Genomic DNA, 15860 nt, shown 5'->3' on the forward strand with positions numbered 1-15860 from the left:
TTTGTGGAAGAGAGGCTGGAGAGGAGATAGCTTGCTAGGTAAGTGACCCGGCATGATAGAATTGGGGGGAGAGGAAAGCAATTGTGGGGAGCACAAGGTATTTCAGTGGGTTGAGGGAAGGCCTAGATGGTCTTAAGCAGGTGGCCTGTTCCATCACTAGGCCTCCCTCAGGGCTTCCCCACCCTGAGATACCTCATGTTCACTTAACAATTAGCAAATGCGTGGGTGAAAGCAGGGACTGATCATGTTCAAGGTATGTGATTCACTCCTACGAATCCCTAAGTTACGAATGGAATGGGCAGGCTCCATTACATTCGTAACTTGAAGACTACCTGTACAATACACCAAATTTGTCACATTGCAGAATGGAAAAAATCTCCAATATATTTTTTTTAAAAAAAATAATCTCATTTCCTCCTTCCGTTATGTATTCAAGATGGACAGTGATTAATATTTATGTTATTTATATGTAAGGGTGTAGGTCCATACATAAGTTGTATATAGTACGTTTAAATGTGTGTTATGTATGTGTACACTTTTGAGAGCAAACAACTAAATTTCATTTTTAATGTGTGCCGTTGTGCCCACAGCAAAAAATTAATTAGGTTATCTAATGTAATGTAATGTAATGTAATGTAATGTAATCTAATCTGATCTAATCTAACATAATCTTTCTGAACTAAGCTTTCCAGTCATTCATCCACTCATGCATATCTTTCCACATCAGTCTATCTGGTCATGTTATATTTGAATTCCAGAAGAACTGAGGCAGAATATATTAGTTTTATATGATACTGAAATACCTTATATACATTTCTATACAACCCACAATGGCAATTTTCTCATACTTTCTAGCATCCCATTAAAAGCTTTATTCATTATATATAGAACCATACTATATTTTAAAATGTGGTTAGAACTATATTTTGTTATAAAGTTATATATAGTTAAGAACTATATTTGGTTATACCTTCTTCAAGCTTTTTTATTCTGAAACTTTTCCACATGCTCTATAATCTATAATTTCATTAAGCAAAATTTTCTGCCTTGCTTTTATATTATGTTAATGGAAATATACTGATTAAAGCCATTATAGACTATTAACAAACCCACATGCACGCACATAGGCAAGTCTCAGGATTACATTCCATTCTTTGCATCTAATGAAATGTATTCCTCAAAGACATATTTTAGAATAAACATTTAAAATGTCACCAGACCTTGTTTTTTTTCTACCAGAGTTAACATATTGAAAATTACATTTGGTAACAGGCTACAAGAAGTATAAAATTTATGAACTGGAGGTTATTTTATTGATCAAATTTATTGATTGATGAAATATATATAGGTGCCTATCTACAGAAAGTGATTCTGGGAGATATATACCAGTTCAATAAAACAATGAATATAAAATAATAATTACCTAAAACCATTATATAATAATTAATAAAGAATTAAAAATTAAAAAGCAGAACTTAACAAAAAATAGATGGTTATTAAAAATGAATTATATGTGTTATATATTAACACATATAATATAAAACCTAAGGTTATATATTGCAATTTAAATTCAACTACTTTGCTGATAGTAAGAAAAATCAAGTTATGCCCTTACTCAAGTATTTAAAACTAGCTTTGCAAAAATAAACAATAATGTACAAGTCATTAATAAACCTTGTCTAAAGCAGCACTGGAAGAGAGCTGCACAGACATATGTTTACATATCTACTTATATCAATGCTTTAATACTATTTAGAAGCCAGGTGAGTGTGTTATTCAAACTGAATTTGTAATGTGTCACAAAATTTTAGAAATTGACAGACAAAACAGGTTCTTACCATCCATCTTATCAGAAGTATCCTCTTTTTTTGGAGTAGCAAGCAAAGAAACAGGAAAACTTAATGTGTTAAGACAAACTACTGACAAGAAACTATAAAATCTTAATTAAGGCAATTAATGTAATACTCATATATTGATATGAGTAATTTACAAAGACTTAAATACTGAAATCATGCACATACTAATCATTAGCAAACAAGCAGTTCCAAAATTATTAATGAAACTTAGTATCCAGTACCAATGGTGCTAAAAATAAAGAATTTTATTAATACCTCTGTTGTCATAATATCACATAGATGAATAGCCACCAACCTTTTGGGACCAGGGACCGGTTCCATGTAAAAAGGCTTTTCCATGGACCGGAGGAGACATGGTTTTCCCATGCTGCCTGCATCCCACGGTTGGGGCTTTGCTTGTTTGCGCGGATCAGTTGCTGGCATGCTGAAGACTGGTGCCATTCCGTGAACCGGGGGTTGGGGACCCCTGACATAGACATTTGACAGTTCAGGCTAAAAGAGAGCCAGACTATCCTATTTTTGCAGGATGTATACACAGCTGCATATAGATCTGCATGTATGATTTATAAACTAGATCTGAACCTGGTTAGGCATGCTTTTCTAAATGGAAATCTGTGGGAATTAAGTTACTTATGATTAAAATCTTCCACAGATTTTAGTGGAACTAAAATACATTTATGTTTAGACTCTATTCAAATGAACAATTATTTGAGATAGCCTTAAAGAAGAAAGAAAATTCACTAGTATAAGAATAGGAAACTTACTTACGGATTTTTCAAAAAAATAATAATCAGTTAAATAGTAAGCATGACTATTTCAACAAACAGCCAGGGTTTGGCTATTATTTTGTTACAATAATATTTTTAAATATACAAAAAACCAGTGTTTATAAAGTTTGATGCAATAAAATACATTAAACTAGAATTTCAATGCTAAAGGATAGGGAGGGGGGAAAAGACCACACCCTAAAATAAATCTACATAGGTTATATTTTTCTTTCATTTGTGGGATAATATACCATGCTAACTTGAAAAAAATAGGATGCTGAAAACAATTGCCCCTAAGTGAAAAACGGGCAATAACATACACACATGAAATTTGTATTATCAATTTAGACATACTACTGTGTTTACCCCAAAATAAGACCCAGTCTTTTTTTTTTGCCTCCAATAGAGGCACCAGATCTTATTTTCGGGGTGTGTGTGTCTTTTCCACTCACCTCAGTGCTGCGGCACTGACAGCCCCAGCCAGCCAGCCCACTATTTCTGCGGCCATAGGAGCAGCTTCTTTCTGCAGCTGAGAATGGAGCTCTGGCCTGTATTTCTCCATCACAGGCCTTCTGGAAAGGCCTTTGCAGCCAAGAACCGAGCTATAAATTCAATCCATAGCTTGGTTCTCGGCTGCAGAGAACTTCCGGAAAAGCCTCTGACTGCGAAATGCAGGCGGGAGGACACCACAGAAAAGTGGGCCGGTGAGGAGAGGCAGGTGTCGATTCATGGCAGGCCTGGTGAGTGCAGGACACGTGGGGCAGCTCCACCCCGCCAGCTTGATTTTTAGTCATGCACCTTGCCCCCAAACTAGGGCTTATTATTGGGGTAGGGCTTATATTAGGCCCACCCCTAAAAATCAAACTTAGGCTTGACTCTGTAAGCAGTGGCAGCGGTGAAATTGGTGCGACAAGGCTTGTGGTGTGAGCGGCAGCAGCAGCACTATTGACACAATGAGCCTTCTGGTGTGAGTGTTGGTAGCATGAAGAGCCTTGTGCGCGATCGACCTCATGCTGCAAGTAGCGGTGCAATGCGCCACGTGGCATGCAGCCACAGAAGAACTTGTGCAGTGGCATGACAGGTGTCAGGGCATGGGAGGCCTAGCTGTGGTAGTCCTAAGGTAAGACATCCCACAAAAATAAGATTTGGTGCCTATTTTGGAGGCAAAAAAATTATAAGATTGGGTTTTATTTTCGGGGAAACACAGTAGCAATTTCTCTCCTAGCCCAGTAAATGTATTTCAAGGAGATGTCCCATAGATGGATGTACAAATAAATACCTCATATGACACATTTCACCCCACTTTAAAAAGGGAGCTGGGTGAGGAGGCAAATATACATTTCATACAAATTGCCTGAGAAATGACATAAAGTTAATTGATTCTCATAAATCACCCATTCCATTCTCTTTTTTCCAGTAGAAACTACAAAAAAGTTTTTTAAAAAGTCAGGATGGAGAGCTGAGTGGAAGAAGCTCTTTCTCTCTCCAGCTGCCATCTGGACAAACTCAAAACCTCATTTGCCTTATTGAGGAACCCAATCAGTGGGGAACCCAACTGATACAATAATACTTCAAAAAGTAAAGAGGATACACACTTTTTATTTCAAAAAACTATACCAATCCAGATCTGGACATCTGGCTATTGTAGCCAAGATGTACAGACTGACAACTGCTTTAGTAATTCTAAACTAAGGCTTATATACTGAACTGATATCATTTAAAACTGTTTTTTAAAAAGGGACATCAATCCCAATGATGAATAATTGCAAACTGAACACACTTGTTCATATCTATCTAATTTTTTATCTTATTGCTTCCACCTTAACATGAGAAAGAATTGGTGTGAATTTTATTCCCCCTTTCCTCTAAAGAATATAAATGTTTATAATTTTCAGTGTGTAAGAATTTCAGTTACTAACATAAGAATAAGAAAAATGTTAAATGATACAATTTTCAACAAGAAAAGAGAGTAATGAATTCCCCTAATTTTATTAAGTGGAGGCATAAAAAAAATCTTTATTAATTAAACTAGTTTCTCATACTGCTTTATTTCGTTTCACATTTGTTATTACAAAACCCTAGAATAAATTCATATGCCAGCATCTTATGAGAGCAAGCATATGAAAAATATAAATTAGTTTATCCCAGCTGCAAGTTTACTCATGTTAATAGGTTAAAAATGTATTGATTTTTATAAGTGTTTTCTGAATTAGAAGGTTATTTTTAGCTGCAAAACTTTTCAGCTTAACAAGAAAATCCCAAAGGTGCTTTTTCAAGTGGCAACTGGACTTTATTGTTTTTGTTTGAAGACATTTCGCTTTTCATTCAAGAAGCTCCTTCAGGAACAAGAAAGTCCAATTACCTCTTGAAAAAGCACCTTTGGGATAACCATGACCTGGATGATTGAGAATCTCCATTGACACCTAACAAGAAAACATTGAATAATATGGAAAAAGAGTGTCAATATCTTATTTACTATAAATTAATAAATGTCTTCATTGCTGGATAATTCTTTATTCACAAACTTAGATAATTCACTGATACAACTGTAAATGAAGGGAAAATAGCATTTCAATATACAAGAAAAATTCTGATAAGTGGTTTATTGTATATTGAACATGTTCCCTACCTAGTGAAGCATATGATCCTGGAGATAGACCAGCAGTTGCTAAGCGACCAGTTCCTGATGGCTGACCAATAGCATGACGTGCCTTTGCCCCAGCGGCAGCATTAACATCAATGTCACTGCGAGACCTTTGCAGTGTTCCTAGGGTCGGCGCAGCTTTGCTGCTACTTGAAACTGAGAGAAAACAGAAAACTGCATATTAAGATTCCCACATTATGCTGACAGTTTAAGAAATCATCAAGAAATATGCCTAACTTATTTCTAAAATTTCAAAATTCCACCTGGTCTAGTACACTGAGTAACTCTTTGGGGGTACACAGCAAATTACCTCTGTTAGCCATACTCGCAGAACTGGAGGTGGACCATTTTGAAGAGAAGGGACGACTGGGGAAAAAAAGCAAAACAATAGTTTTAATAATGCAAATTATTGAACATTTCAAAAGAGTAAATATTTCCTGTTTTCTTCAATACTCTTAAACTTCTATAAAAACTCTAATCAGGAAACATTATTTTCTTTGGGGGAAAGAAATCTTGAAACACTTTCCTGAAAAGCTCAATTCTGTGTCACTATTTCACAAAACCTGCTATAGACTTTCATATTATTACCTAATATTGAATGTGCACTGAAAGACAGGTCCTATCTAAATAAGGCAGTGAAGATATGTTACATTAAAAATACATTTTTATCTGTAATAACAAGTGGAAATGGCTTGGAAGGCAAGAGTAAGAGCTGAAGATGAAGCAAAAGTCAGATAAAAAGCAGCTGAACCTGCAGGACTGTGGAAAGGGCAAATGGCTCAGAAGAGACTGTCCCTAGTTTCTTTTGGATTGTAAAGGTGAGAGGTGAGAAATGTACTTTCAGATTTACAATATTCTGTTAAAGAAATCTGTTAATGAAATAATAAAGTTAGAGCTGCTATGTCTAGGAGTGCCTCTTGTCTAGACTCCCTCGCAAGGTTGACAATATTATAGTTTCTTACTCTGTAGGTCTGGAGAAGACTCCTGTGAGTCCCTTGGACTGCAAGGCGATCAAACCGGTCAGTCCTACAGGAGATCAACCTTGACTGCTCTTTAGAAGGCCAAATCCTGAAGCTAAAACTCAAATACTTTGGCCACTTAACAAGAAGGAAGGACTCACTGGAGAAGAGCCTAATGCTGGGAAAGGTTGAGGGCAAGAGAAGAAGGGGACGACAGAGAATGAGGTGGCTGGATGGAGTCACTGAAGCAGTAGGCGTGAGCTTAAATGACTCCAGAAGACGGTAGAGGACAGGAAGGCCTGGAGGAATGTTGTCCATGGGGTTGCAATGGGTCGGACACGACTTTGCAGCTAACAACAACATCATTCTGTAGGTGGAAATAAGTTCCAAGAAAAATGCCCTTATCTTGTGGACAGAAGTATTTTCTTCTAGACTGATACTTACTTTAGACTTTCTTGTGAGCTGGAAGATGACCTATCTGACTGTGGAAGTGATGCAATGCTACCAGAATTTTTTAAGTAAGTCTGGAGACTTCTTTGATAGGATGGTTCAAGATTATTATACAGAACTTCTGCCTCACCAGGAAAATGACTTCTTAGGCCTAGATAAGTCCTGAAAGAAACAACATAAAATTTAGTAGAGGAAGGAAAACATTTCTGGAAACAGAAACAATCTTCCAACACTAGTAAAAAAATGTTTCTAACATTTTAACAAATGAGAAAACTCTCAACATCACAAAACTGTGTCTTCATAAATAGCTAAAATGGAAAAGAACCGTAACTATTAACTTATTGTGTATGCTCCCTGGAGTCATTGTATGTTAGGGATCATCACATAAATCTTTTTATTTGTTTATTAAATAAATGTATGTAATCACCCAACTAACACACAATGACACCTGGCGGCATACAAAATTAAAAATCAACAATATGTATAAACCCTAGAAACTTCCCTCCTAAATATGGGGGCTATCCTTTTCTGCTAAAAAGTATCAATGTTTTCAAAATCAGTTAAGCCAAACTTTAAATTAATCTTACTTTCGTGCCTCCACTCTTGCCTCAGCATCAGCATCATGAATGCCCTTTTTGATAGTTTCAACCAGAACAGCTGCATGCCTGTAAGGGAAAACCAGAAATAAATATTACTTCCAATTTACCTTAACTTCATCAGAGGAGTTGCTGTTTCTTGAAAAAATTTAGATAATGAATGCAATCAAGTTCTCAAAAGAGAGTAGAGAACCTGGCCAGCTTTACCCAGACCCAGATACTAAATGGTTCTAATTAGTACTTGGACTAATATGGACAAGCAAACGATTTGATGATTTGTCTTGAGTCACACGTAAAAGAGTACAATATCTCCCTGCTTTGGGGCAACATTGGGAAAAGCCTAGTGAGGAGATATAATAAAATCTGGGGTCAAGACACGTCTACCCTGAGTTCTGCAGGAAATCTGGAAAAGAAATTTGGAAGCTCTTGGTTTACACAGGAATGAGGATTGTGGATTGAAATTCTAGCAAGATAGCAGTGTATTATGAATAGACAGAATTCATGTTAATATGTTTCTCATATAGATATTGGGAGAATGGTGAAAGATCTGGTAAGATCTTAGTTAATTCAAAAGAAAGATAAGGCAATGATTCCAACTATTAGAGGTGAAAGAGATGAAATCTATAAAACTTTAATAGATATAAACTGTCAATTTTTAAAATTTAATTCAGACTTATATAGTAATCCAGAGAATGTATTGAATGGAGATATTTAGTCTTTTTAAAAATAAAATTAAGCTACCATTTTTACCAAAACAACTTGGATTTGCTCCACTATCTGAGGGAGAAGTTAAAAAAAGACAAGAGGTAAAACACCAGAATTAGATGGATTCCCTATTGAGATATTAATCATTAATTAAGGTGGATATATTAGTAAGGAAAAGAAAAACAAGGTCAAAGATTAACCAGAAAAAAATGAACATGTGATCTTGATCAGGTAGGAATAGTGTGTAGATATGAATGTGCAAAAATTCTCTTCTAGAAAATATAAAAAAACTATTTACAATTCTTTCTCCTATCATTGACAAAAATTAGAACTGGACCTTAACTGCTACCATTCAAAAATAAATTTCTATAAATGAAATGTTTCTCTTTAGAGGAGAGGACTTATGTTGCAGATCTAATGTTTTGAATGCAAAAAGCAATTTTAGCACTATATTTGACTGAGATGATCATTATTAGAAACATGATTTCACAGTGTATTAAGGGATGCTGTTAAATTTAGAGTGCATTAAAGTTAAATTTGAAATGATAACACCATCAAACAACAACATCTACCTATCCCAGGTCCTTGGGAAGGATTTGATAGATGTATACAAATGCCAAATCTATTCTAAATATCTGGTTGATTGTGCAATCAATCATAATAATAATTCACAACTGTACCGATTCCTCTATCAATCATAATGAACAAATCAGGCAATGGCTACTAAACATCAAAAACATCTGCCAAGCTATCTAACCTTTTACATGGATGATCTGAAATTATAGAAAAACACCATCTGAAACAGAATCACTGCTCAACAGTTTCCAAATACACAGCCAAGATATTACAATGGAGTCTGGACTACACAAACGTGCCACCTCATCAGTAATATAGGAAAAATAGTGAAACTGAAGGAATCAAGGTGCCCTATGGAATTAACCTCAAGAGTTTGGATAAAAAAATCACTATAAATAGCAATAGCAATAGTACTTAATTTCAGACCTGCCCCAATCCAATCCCTTAGGAAAAAAAAACACTGCCCGCACCTTTTCGGGGTCCATCTCTATCCCCTCATGGGAGATGCAGTGCGTCAATTTTACTCTAGTGGAATTTGCATTTGGATAGTTTAGCATATAGTTCAGCCATCAAAGCTTCTTGAGCACAGCTCTGACTAGTTTTACGTGTTCTGCCATGGTCTCAGTATAGATTAAAATGTTGTCCAGGAAAACTAACTCCCAGGTATTCATGCAGCATTTAGTTTATTAGCTAACACAGCAGGGTTCCCTTGCAGTCCAAAAGAGAGGACCCAGAACTAGAAGCAACCTAAAGGGCAATTAAAAGCTGTTTTTCACTTATCCCCTGCTTTGATCCTCACTCGGTAGTAGGCCTCCTGCAAATTCAACCTGGTGAAGACCTTTCCTTTGACCAAATGGGCCAGCATGTCCTTCAGTTCTACGGGGATGGTCACCGGATTGACTGTGCGATGTACCAAGGGATCACTGTTGTAGTCTGGCTCACTTTCCACCGGGCTCCCACCTGGGTTATGTGGGGTTCTCCCATCCTCTTTGGGTGATAGGGTGAATTCTACGACTTCCACTCCCTTCAGGGAGGTTTCACGGGCTTGCTATTGTGGTTTTGCTGGGTTTTGGGCAGCAGCCTGAGTTGCCTTCTCGGATGGACATGCAGTTTGGCAGTTCCCACACCTGAAGCAGCCAATGGATTGGCAGTATGGGCTCTGCTCATGTGGCACTGATTTTGGGGCCTCTTTCTTTTCAGGGATCCTCCATTTGCCATTCATGGTTTGGCCAATATCTGGATCGAGCCAGGTCGATTTCCACTTCGTCTGCTAGGACATACCAGCCATGGAGGGGGGAGACACCTCTGGAAATGCAGGTGTTGCAGACCTTGTCATTTAGCCTGTCTTGGAAGCATCTGATCAAGAGGTCTTCTGGCCAGTCAGTCAGTCAGCAGGCCAGGTTGCAAAACTCGTGGCTGTACTCGGCCACCACCCTGTCTCCTTGCCTGATAGTTTTTATGCAATCTCTGGCTTTGCGATCGAAGCTCTTCCAAAGTGCAGCCGTGAAGTGGTTGAGGTTTCTTAGTTCCATGGTGTCATTGTTGTGGAGGGTGACCATCCATTCACCTGCAGCCCCCTCTAAGACCATGGTCACGCACTGCACCATAGCCCCTTTGGTGGCTATTTCTGGATCATACTCTTGCACATATGTCCAAACTTGTGCCAGGAAGAACCCCAATTGCTGGGGTTTCAGTTGAACTTTACTCCCAGGGCTGGTGTCTTGGGTCTTCTCCATTTGCTGGTGCTGCTCCTGCAGCTGGTACAGGCTGGGCTGCAGGGTCAGGTGCTGGGATGGTTGCAGCTGCTGAGGGGCTCGTTGCTGCTGCCTTTGCGGTGACAGAGGTGGTTGCCCCCTCACTTGCTGTGGCTGGAGTTGGCTGGTCAGTTGGATGTGCCGCCCGGGCTAGGCTTCTTGAGCTTTGAAACTACCAAATGAGCTCCTCATGAAGTTTATGGCTTGCTCTAGCATCCAGTCCTCTTGCTCTGGCTTGCCTGTGCTCAATTCTTCCTCCAGTTCTGGGTCTCTCGCTGGCGGCTGTCTCACCTTCTATGGGTGAATGTCATTCCCATGGGTTTCTCTCCCCATTCTTCCTTTTTCCTGACACCAAGGGACCATCAGGGTGTTGGTGGGTTGCCTCTCTCATCCATCCCGATAGATCCAGCCCTCCAGAAAGGGGTTTTGAGGATGCTTCTCCCAGGCCTCAAGGTCTTCCTAGTCATTCCCTTGAACTGACATCATTTGCATGGTCCCCACAGAGTTTCTCTCTGGGTTGACCACAACTGCAGAGCTGGTTTAATATTAGATCTGCCCCAATCCGATCCACTAGGAAAGAAAAGCCTTTGACTCCATTTGATTAAAGCAAGGGTTTCTTTTACTAAGAGTGATGGTTGCAGTAAAGCCAAGCCAGCTCTGAAATCCACACTCGCTGGATACAAAAATAAAGTGTAGCCCATCCCTTCCTCCCTCCATGACCATCTGTTTCCAGCCAACTGGAGCTCGCCAAGATGTTTTGAGAACTCTGAGACATTTGGAGGTAATCTGCATATTTCTCAGGGTTCCTGGCCATAGGATGCTGGGACAGACAGGATCCAGCTGCTCTGGTCCTTCTCACCTGTCATTGCCCCCCCCAATTTTTTTTTCCTATCATGTGCATACAAAGCATTGGAAGAATATTTGCAGGACAGTGAAGAAGATGCACCGAAGGCTTACTGAGTACTCTTAAGCAGAGTTCCCAAACCTTTCAGGGTTGGTGACCTGGAGTGGGAGGGGGGGGGGAAGAAGGGATTGTTTTGTGGGAGGGGTAAACACCTGTGGGGCTGTGAATAGCCATGATACTCAGAGAAGTGTGGCCATGCAAGTGCATGCACTTGCGCACATTGGCCAGCCATTCACATGGTCCTGTGGCCAATCGGCTGCAGCCTACAGATTGGGGTCCTCTGCTCTAGAGAGGCCAAACTGACCTACTAGAAAGATTAAATGAAGAACAGAAAAAAGAGCTGGCAAGACAAAATATTTCATTGCCAGTACATTAAAAATGAGCATTAGAAATAAGGAAAAATATCAACAATTCACTGAAGCTAGTACATGGCCAGAAAATAAGAATAGCAGGCAAAGCAGATAATAACAAGATCTGACAATAGCTGAGAGCAGGAAAGTTGAAGAAAGAGACTGAGGGGCTATTTCAGGCTGCCCAAGACCAAGCCTTAAAACAAATGTATAAAAAGTCAGAATTGAAAAGATAGTACAGACAGCAAATGCCATCTCTGCAAAAAAGCTGAAGAAACACTGGACTACCTAGTTAGCTGCTGCAAGAAAATTGCACTGATGAACTGCAAACAACAGCATGACAAAATAGCAACAATGGTGCATTAGAAGATGTACAAGAAATACTATTTACTCTTAAGCAGGAAATGGTAAGCCTACAAAAGAAACCAAGTAATAGAAAATGAAGAAGATAAATTGCTTTGGGATTTAGAATTCAAACAGAGAAGCGCCTGCCACATAACATCCTAGGCAAAAAAAATATGGCTAGTAGACTTAGCAGTACCTGGAGACAGCAGATAGAAGAGAAAGAACTGGAGAAAATCACAAAGTACAAAATTTGCAAATAGAAGTAGAATAACTAAGAAAAACATTTGGAGCATTACTTGAACAGCATTGACAAAATCAAAGTAAAGGCAACTTTACTTGAAATAGCTTACAACCTATAATACTTTTTACACCATCAAATAACAACATCTGTCTATCCCAGGTCCTTTGGAAGAATTAGATAGGTGGATAACAATGCCAACTCTAATCTAAACTAACTGTGTGACAACCACAATAATAAATTTACATTACCAAACAACAACATCTTTCTATCCCAGTTCCTTGGGAAGGACTCAACACGTGGAATCTTAATTCATTCTAAACATCTGGCTGACTGCAACGAAACATCATAATATCACAAAATACAAAGACTTGCAAATAGAAGTAGAATGACTGTGGAAAAAGAAAATAAGTTAGTTCTAATAGAAATGGATTCCCTGGGTGCAGCTCCAAAACATATGGACGACCACTTGAACAACTATCAACATTAATAAAATTATCAGTCATTTATAAAAGGCAGTTTTATCTGGAACAGCTTACATCCTGTGACAAAAACAGTCTAAATATTTGACTGTGTGATTAACAATAATAAATTATATCAACTATTTTTTTCTTTTTGCAGAAAATATAAGAAGCTGAATCTGCATAAAGATGGCAACCAAATTCATCTAAAAGCTGTAAAATTTATCAGGAAAGTTTAAATTATATGGAAAACTGCTAAATGCACTCCAGTAATATATAGAATACTATGTTTATTCATGTTAGCAATACAATTCAAAACTGACATATTTGGGGCAATATCTGTTCCAAAACATTTCCCTGACATATTTAATTATTTAATTAAAACTACACACAGAGAAGCTGATATACTTATTTTCTCTACCCCTTCTCTATCAATGAGAGAGAAAATAGGGAACAGTTAAAGGAAAAAAAGGTAACAAACAAAGCTTCCTGTGTTAAGCCAGTTTGGAATGCATTGGTTTTTCTAGTACTTAACATTTTTTCATCAGATCATCTACGTGATTCTGAATAAATTTCATACCAACTACAATACTGTTTATCATCATATTTGAAACAGTGCAGCTAGACTGCTTTTGCCAATACTCTTTCATTAAAAATTTTCAAATACTTCTTGCATTAATGCAATAATATAAACAATTTTCTCTCATACACACACACACACACACACACACACACACGGGGGGGGATACAACCATAGAAAGAGCCTCTCCAAGTCTAGGATAGATCACATTATGTTTTTAGAAAGGATTCATAGTTTTTATGAAACAAACAAAATATTTTGTATTTTAAAAATACAGAAGAAACTTATTTCATAAATAAGGAACCATTTTTATGAACTAAAAAAGAGGCACAAATCATACCTTTCCAAAGAATGGGTTTGCCATTCTTGTAACAACAGGTCTAGAAATTCAAAAGAGCGCCTAGAAAATAAAAGGTTTAAAGTCAATTCTAAATTTATTTGAATTAGTTACAGAAGGTAAAGATTCTAACATGTTAAAAGGCTTTAATTACTAGAAGTCAGGGAATTTGACAAATAATTATACCGAATTTAGGACGCATCATGATTTCTTTAACCCCTTCTATTAACTCTTTCTTTGAAGTAGATCTGGATGGTCCACATAACTCAACATTTAATAATTAAAAAAATGATATTTTATTAGGAATAGCAAAGATGTGTCATGTGACATGTTTTAGAACCGCATCACTTAGCAATGGAAATTCTGGTCCCAATTACTGTTGTAACTTGATAATTACCTGTCAGGAAAGTCCTATATCTGAATTCAGAAAAATATCCCTCCTAGATGTAGCTATATTTTATGGAAGAAGACATTCCTAATATTGATTTCCATTTTGAAATATATGCCTATTAATATTCCTTAAAATGTACCTCATGTCAGATTATTGGGGGGGATCAACAATTCTTGCCTAAAAGTGTAACATTCTGAAAACAAAAGTATATACAAACAGCATTCAAAAGTCATCAGATTTCTGCCAGGCTATAAATATAGGTATCATTAATTTTTAGTGTTTTAAGATTTATAGGGCACTCTTATCCATGTTTTCTCATGTGATGTCCTGATGAAACTATGAGGCTTACCCACAAGTAAGTGCTTACTAGATCATAGTTTTGACACTGATAGAATTCATATTACATTGCTAGAGATTAAAATTGTTATTAGAGATATTCATATTTTTTCTAACATTGGTTAATATAACCTTCAAAGGTTAAAATTCAAAAGCCGCACCTCCTTACTGCCACAGATTTTGAAGTACAGTTGCTGGTTATTAAAGGTATGAGTCTTGGCACATGTGTATGCTGAAAAGAAAAAAAACATCTCTTGAAATATAGCTAAATGGATTCAACAGAAACAATGTTAACAAATTAATCTCTGTACAGTATACCCATTCCTGAGTGTCTCACAAACAAATGAAGTTATAAAACACAAAACAATAAAGGCTCTTGGTATAATTTGTCTTACTTTATTTGCAATTTATTTGGAATATGGTTTTTATAGGTTTTAAGTTTTGGGTGGATACATTTCAATCTCTTAAAATTCAAATATTAAAAACAGCTCTTTTAATGTTTATCTTTAAAAGTATGTACAATCTTCTCTCAAAGAAGGACTTCAAATGAACATAAGTCCAATTTTTAATCAAAGTAAAATTAATTAATAAACCAATTAAATACCAGATGGTAGTACTTAAATTATATAGTCCCATATAAAATGTATACTCTATATACTGTACCACATTCAATATACATAAAAAGAGGGCATTCTGAATGAAATATTGCAGAACATTAAGATAAAAAATCCCATCTTCTTTTATGTTTATTGATTGATGTAATTAGCAAATGTTTTCAAATGCAACATTTGTAACATCTCAAACCCCATTCTGGTAGTTTTCAGAACTAGCATAAATGCTACTAGTATTTAGGCAATATTTTTCTCTTATAATCAGTTTTATATAAAGTAAACATGATACATACTGATTGTATAACTATTCTATTAATAAAGCTGAAAATAGTCTAGCCCTTCCTAACCACATTTCAGTACTCAAGATGATGCCAGATGCATCTGGAGGACAACATCACGATTGCTTCTCAGCACACAGCAGAGCTTTTAAAATAAACAAAAGTACAATATACAACATAAATGATCAAGTGTATTTCTGCCATCTGATTAATGGATTTAACAAATGCTGAAGGCTAAACAAATGGTATCTTTAACTTTAATCAATGAATATTTTTGTTTCAATTAGAGTATATCACTAGATCATGCCAGGTGATTTATAAAGGCTATCATCATGTTTTAACACTGTTCAGCCTAATTCTGCAAATCTATCTATAGGATATGAAATCCATAATCTTTCTATCACGTAATATGTATGCCTATCTCCTATTTTATGATAGCACACTGCTCTTCAGCTTTTACAGTCAATAGTTTCTTAGAAGGAAACTACTCATGAAGAATGTTAGTACATTTTAAATCTAAGTACCAGTTTAGGTCTAAATATCACTTAATCCTAATTACTAGGCTAAGATTCTAATCATAGCTGGTGACAATGAATTCCACATTTAATGTATCTGTGAAATAGTGCTTCCTATATCTATTCAAAATTTACTGCTGCTTATTTCCACTGGATGAATGTTTCCTTAAGCAGAAACAGACAATTCAAACCTTATCAACAGATTAG

At 36.8% G+C, this 15860-nt stretch overlaps 1 protein-coding gene across 6 annotated transcripts in view; it reads right to left on the reverse strand.

The window, feature by feature from the left end:
• The window catches only part of CLASP2 (cytoplasmic linker associated protein 2), a 178645-nt gene that overhangs the window by 75305 nt on the left and 87480 nt on the right, over positions 1 to 15860 (reverse strand). For all 6 annotated transcript variants that reach the window (XM_083379335.1, XM_083379333.1, XM_083379336.1 and 3 more), the window contains exons 13-18: positions 14411 to 14481; positions 13526 to 13585; positions 7264 to 7341; positions 6671 to 6838; positions 5578 to 5633; positions 5253 to 5423 (exon numbers count right to left, since the gene is read on the reverse strand). In XM_083379335.1, coding sequence (XP_083235461.1) covers positions 5253 to 5423; positions 5578 to 5633; positions 6671 to 6838; positions 7264 to 7341; positions 13526 to 13585; positions 14411 to 14481 — 604 coding nt within the window. The remainder of the gene's footprint in view (positions 1 to 5252; positions 5424 to 5577; positions 5634 to 6670; positions 6839 to 7263; positions 7342 to 13525; positions 13586 to 14410; positions 14482 to 15860) is intronic.

The sequence above is a fragment of the Vipera ursinii genome (assembly GCF_947247035.1).
Source record: "Vipera ursinii genome assembly, chromosome: Z".
In the NCBI taxonomy this organism is placed as follows: domain Eukaryota; kingdom Metazoa; phylum Chordata; class Lepidosauria; order Squamata; family Viperidae; genus Vipera; species Vipera ursinii.